Source organism: Mauremys reevesii, linkage group 3, assembly GCF_016161935.1.
Source record: "Mauremys reevesii isolate NIE-2019 linkage group 3, ASM1616193v1, whole genome shotgun sequence".
Lineage (NCBI taxonomy): Eukaryota > Metazoa > Chordata > Testudines > Geoemydidae > Mauremys > Mauremys reevesii.
This window is the reverse complement of record NC_052625.1, coordinates 57,233,257-57,239,122: the sequence shown is the minus strand read 5'-3', so window position 1 is coordinate 57,239,122 and position 5,866 is coordinate 57,233,257. Positions and strand designations below refer to the sequence as shown.

Genomic DNA, 5,866 nt, shown 5'->3' with positions numbered 1-5,866 from the left:
TTAACAGATCTAGAATTTAGTTTTGCTCATGAGCAGGCTTAAGGAGAACAATGAATAGGGAAACTGATTTTTTTTCGTATGTCAATGAAAATTGTGAAGAAGTTGAGGTAGATTTAGCTGTGTAAGGTGTAATATCCTACAGAGAAGGAAGAGACACAGGAGATCAAATAAACAGACAGATCAATTAAAAGGATAGGTGAACTAGCATGGGGAAAAAATCCCTGCCCTTCCATCAAAAAGAAATCCCATCCAGGATTGTTCCCTCATGTCCTGCCTAGTTAGCAACACTACAAGCTTCTCCCATGACCTGTCAGTGTCCGTTAACCCTGGCCCAAAGAAACCCCCTCTAGAGGTCAAATGGTAAATCAGCCTCCATGGCCCATCCGGTCCTTGATCCCTCTGCTAAGGGTATGTCTACACTACCTGCCGGATCGGCGGGCAGCGATCAATCCAGTGGGGATCGATTTATTGCGTCTAGTCTAGACGTGATAAATCGACCCCCGAGCGCTCTCCCGTCAACTCCTATACTCCAGCGCCATGAGAAGTGCAAGCAGAGTCAATGGGGGAGTGGTAGTAGTCGACTCACTGCAGTGAAGACATCACGGTAAGCTGATCTAAGTACGTCGACTTCAGCTATGTTATTCACGTAGCTGAAGTTGCGTAACTTAGATCTCTTCTCCCCCAGCCCCACCCCACAGTGTAGACAAGGCCTAAGACTACCAACAAAGGGGCAAATTGGAGGCAACGGTAGTGATTTCTTTGATGTGGATATCTGCCCATTGAGAACTGGGCTGAGAACACCGAACTCATTGCACACAGGGCAATGAACACACATCAGATGGTAGTGACTTTCAACCAGTACTGACCTAGGCTGCTGTAACACCATAGCTTGAGCTACAGGAGAATTCCTTTTGCTGCTGAAAGATGGTGTCTTCTCCTTGCTGCAGGCCAGCTGGCAGAGGGCCACTTCCCTCACACACTGCATCACACTGCCCTTGAACCTACCCTCTCTCCAACTTGGCAAACTGAAGACATCTGCGTAGACTGGAGCAGTGGGGAACCTAAGCTCTGACCCTGCAGTGCATGAAACGGATGCCTGTTCACAGGGCCAGTGCACCATTTAAGGCTCACGTGTGCCCAAAGCATTAGTTCTAGCCCTCTGCCAAGGGGTGAATTTCCCTCTGTGTTACTGGAAAATACCATATTGCACACACCATCAATCCCTACAATCTGTGTTTTGTGTAGCAACAACCCACCCACCCACACCAGCTGGAGTGGATTTTCTGAAACTCTGTTCTGCACGGAAGGTCTAATGCTATCAGAGAGTGTGAACATACCTAATGAATTCCTGTCCACTGTTCTTAATGTGGAATTTCTGCAACTGGAGCTTAATTAGCATCTTAATAATATTCCCACCCGCCGCCTCCACCTCTCCCCCACTGACATCCAAATTAGCTGCTGCAGCTCCAGCATGGATGAACTCAATGGATCTGGCTCCCACTGACTCCAGTGGCAGCAGGACGCAGCCCATTCTTAGCAGCTGTGCTATTGTTCTGTCAGTTCAGCAGCCTTGGGGGTGGAACATGTGTTTTGTCTTCTCCCCTCCCTCCCTGTGACACTGGGGGCAGATGACGCCTTAAGGCTGGAGGTGCCTGCACACTCTCCACGGACTGGCAGGATTGGCTGGGCAAGTGCTTATTATGCTAATCGGCCTTCAGCTTGGCTTCGCTTCATGGGAAAGATACCCCTGAGCTGTGACAGCCTTCAACTCTGCCAGCTTGTGCTGCAGAGGCAGTGTCTCTGCAAAAGAAAAAGGGGGTAGAGGTTTACACTGAATTCCACTCCCACCAGCCACCCCTCCTAGCAAGGAATACATCGAAAAGGAACTGTTTCTCCTTGGAGATGCCATTGAGGCACAATGCAACAAGAAGACAGATGCAGGGAAATAGGTTAACCCTTTCGCTTCTGGTCTGCCATTGAAAATGCTGTGCTGGCATTTTCTCCACATAGCAGTGACAATAAAAAGGGGTATTAAGCTGCACACATCACATTCAGCAGCCCAGAAGGTGCCATGCACTGGAAATGGTACGTTCAGTAGTAGAACCGGAGCATTCTATCTGGATGTACCTGATGCATACAACAGGGACACTCCATATGGACATATCCTGAACAGTCAGCAGCCCGTCAGGGGCACCTCGCCTGGGCATACCCAGTACATTCAGTATCATGCCGCCCAGATACACAGAGCAATATAGCAGTGGTGCCATCGGTACATTCACTGCTGGTGTCACTGGGGCTGTATCCATTGACTTCAGAGAAGCTGCACCCATTTACACCAACAGAGAACATGGCTCAGCATTTTACTGTCTGAGATATAGGTCATCTATAAATGTAACAAGTGGTCTATTCAGTGTGCTATGTGGCACAATACTTTATTGCACATCATTTCTTGTTCACAACCTCATGAACACTGGCCAATGTAATCATGCCCTTTGCCTATCGCTGCATATATTTTAAAGAGATCAACCGTCCACTCTCTATTACACCCTACAAATATGTGGGAATGTGTTCCTTTTGGGGCTGGGGAGTAGAGCAAAGGGTTAAATTGAAAATGAGACCACTTTGACTAAAATAACTTTATTGTATAGCTAAATAAAGACTATGCTGCGAAGGGCGTTGGCATGGCACGCTGCTGGGCCATGATCTCACCAGTCTGCTTTGACTGTAGCAGACTAGTGAGCAGCGGTGTGGGGAGTAGTATTCTACACTTACAGCAAGATACTGACTGCTTAATGAGGGGAGTCCCCTCTGTGGTGTTGGGAATTCAAGGCAGTCGGCATCAGTTTCTGGGCCCGATCCTGTGAACACCACCTGTCTTCAGCTCCCACTGCAGGATTGGGCCTTCTATCTGCGGCATGGAGGATGAATGACCTAATCCGCCCTGCTGATGATTTATAGCAGCAAAATACCACAGCCCATCTTCAAGTAATTAGCAAATGCAGGTGGCTTTGATATAAATCTCTAAATCAAGGCACAGGCACAGCTGTAACTCTCTTGGGGACACTGTCACCCCTTAAAACAAAAGTCCCGGGGAACTAATGTCACTCATTAAAGATGGACTTCCACTCACTGGTATTGCCAGGATTTGCATTTTTTCGCTGAACAGCATGAAAGATGGTTCCCACCCCACTGCACAATTCTATAGACGCTTCAACACTGGGATAGCCTTTAACCCTCTCACTCCCAAATAAAAAAAAAAGGATGCCTTCTCATCAGTATGCTGCCTGTCTTTATCTTCGGAGCAAGAACACAGAGTCCCTGACTCTAATTGAGGAAATGCAATAGTAGTCTGCAGCACTGACTCAACACCACTGCAGTAAGAGTATTGTGAGCCACAGGATTTCTGACCTTCACTGGAGCAGAAAGGAAACCTGACATCTCAACCCCGTTGGTGGTTTTTCTAGGGCTGGTAGAATACAGTTCCATAGTTACAGTATTTGCAAATCCCAATGGACAGGTCATTATTTTTCACTGGCATAATTTACACAGGATAATGTTAATATATTGGGAATTCGGATACACTGATTTCAGCTGGCAGTTAAAAAAATTGCTTCAATTAAACGTAACCCTTCACATGCACAATAAAAAAAGAAGGATTTTGCTTTTAAAAGTGCCGTGCCTGCAATCGATTAGAAAAACACTGAAAATCTTCTCATAAAATATTGGATTTTCAAATGGGGCCTATGGGAGGTAGATACCAAAATCTTATTGAAATTCTAGGGGAGGTAGGTGCCTAACTCCCTTAGGTGCCTTTGAAAATCCAACCCCCCAAAATAGTCAAGGAAAAACATTTACCACATTTTTTGTCTGTAGCTTTTTGCCGTAGGAAGGTAGGGGCTTTAGTGCCTGAGGTATAGGTAGTTCCTGGATGCTTTTAGGAAAGTGGGAAGGTGGGAGAGACTGGAGAATAGCTTGCATAGCTTGCAGGTATAAAGAAGTAGGTGTGTTCCCCACCAGGGTGTTGAATTTGTCTTCCCCTAGCAAAGCTGTCCAGTGGTCTGGATGATCCTGCAGAACTTTCCGCATCTTAAACTGTGGGCTGGGCATGAAGAGCAAGAGGTAATCGAGGCAGAGCTTTTTTGATGCCACGTTGACTTTGGAGTCCCACATCTGCTCCAGGATGACATCCAACGGGGTGAGCCCCTTGCTGTCCTTGATCCTGGGAGAAGCCCCGTTCCCTAGAAGGATGAGGACGGTCTCTGACCTCAGCAGTTCGCAGGCAAGGTGCAGTGGGGTCTTGCCATCTTCCAGATGAAAGCAGCCGGTCCTGTTGATGTAGGAGTTTAGGCTGGGTAGCTTGTGTGCAATCTTGATGATCAGCCCCAAAATGTCCCTCCTGTCGTATGTGACTGCCATGGCCAAATGAGGGGCAGAGGATGGGCAATAGCAGAAATGCTCTCCAGGCACCTTGAGAGCCTCCTCTGGAAAATGAGAGAGCAGATACTGGGCATAAGGCAGGTGATTATGCACCACTGCATAGAGAAGGGCTTCCGAAGGTGAATATGTTCTCAGGCTGGCATTTTCCTCCCAGTAAAAATATTCCATAGTTCTCATATCTTCCAGCATCCATACTGGTTTGTGGTCTCTTACAGCCTGGTAGAACATATAGGATAAGAACTTACAATGCCTGCTCTGCTCATCCTGCAGACTGGCCTGGTTACTGGCCATGTCTCAGCAAATAAACAAGACCTGCACGCAAGCTTGCTCCAGAATGTAAGATTTGCTCACTTTGAATGCAGATCCCGATGCTGCTGCAACCTTCAGCCTGTCATTGCAGCTCGACTGCACTAGCTGGAATGCCTCGGCTTGAACATCTCCACCCATTCATTGTTTTTTCCCCTCATTGCAGTGGTTTTGTTTAGGTAAGCACAATCCCACAGGCTCAGTTAACCCATGCCATGCACTAGATGGTTAGTCAGTGCACCCTGCTTCATGCACAGCACAGGTTACTGGAACACTGTCAGACTAGCAGTGATTTTATAGATGCAGAGCTACATAGGAGAGACTAAAATTAGCTTTAGAGGTGAGGCAATTTTCTGTCTGTGTTTGATGCCTACCCAGATCAGCTGGTATAGTGCAGTAAGCACAGTATGCATTTATTCATTTGTCCCTCGTACTTGTACAATTCATTCAATAATAAATGTATATTGATACTATATAATCAATATTGAGTACCATATATAATTTCTATATACTGATTGCTAGCTATATGGTTATAAAGTGACTTCAATTTACTAAATACTGTTATGGCTGGCCCATTAGGGGACACTTATAATGGTTTGTCTATTAGAGGTCATTGATGCAGAAGCCCATAGGCTGAAACTCCACATAGAATGAGTTGAAGACACCATGCAGTAACGTAACCTCATCCAAAGTCATGAAGGATATTGGATAGTTAAAGCACTTCCCTTTGTCTGGCAGTTAAACCTCCGAGGTTCCTTTGTGTTGCAAAACAGCTGCATAAAGAAACAATTAATGTCCAAGCCACCTTTCTGACTAGACCAGCTAGTCTGAGGGGGATCCTTGCACTAGGGGTTTCCCAGGTTTCTAACTCAGGCACTGACCAAGCAGGGGAGTTTTGGGCTGCGTGAGACTTGTGTGAGGTCCTGGGAAGAGACAGAGGCCCAAGGCAGAGGTACCTGACCGGAGGTTTCTGCAAGAGGGCGTGCCCTGTGTGCTGTTTGTTACCACCTGTGTTCAATGAAACAGGATTTGCACATGCTGTAAATAAACAAATTATACTGAGAAAATACCTGACTCTGCTTCACTGATTTCTGCTTCAAACAGGACCTGCAAGGTCCTGAAT

The 5,866-nt window shown here is 46.5% G+C and overlaps 1 protein-coding gene across 1 annotated transcript; it reads right to left on the bottom strand.

Moving 5' to 3' along the window:
• Positions 1–1,764: 1,764 nt before the first annotated feature.
• LOC120401123 (ankyrin repeat domain-containing protein 9-like) lies at positions 1,765–4,892 on the bottom strand. Its single transcript, XM_039530794.1, has 2 exons — positions 3,856–4,892; positions 1,765–1,800 (listed from the first exon to the last, which is right to left on the bottom strand). Exons 1-2 carry the CDS (start codon positions 4,726–4,728, stop codon positions 1,765–1,767), a joined length of 909 nt encoding a protein of 302 aa, XP_039386728.1. The 5' UTR covers positions 4,729–4,892.
• Positions 4,893–5,866: the final 974 nt, after the last annotated feature.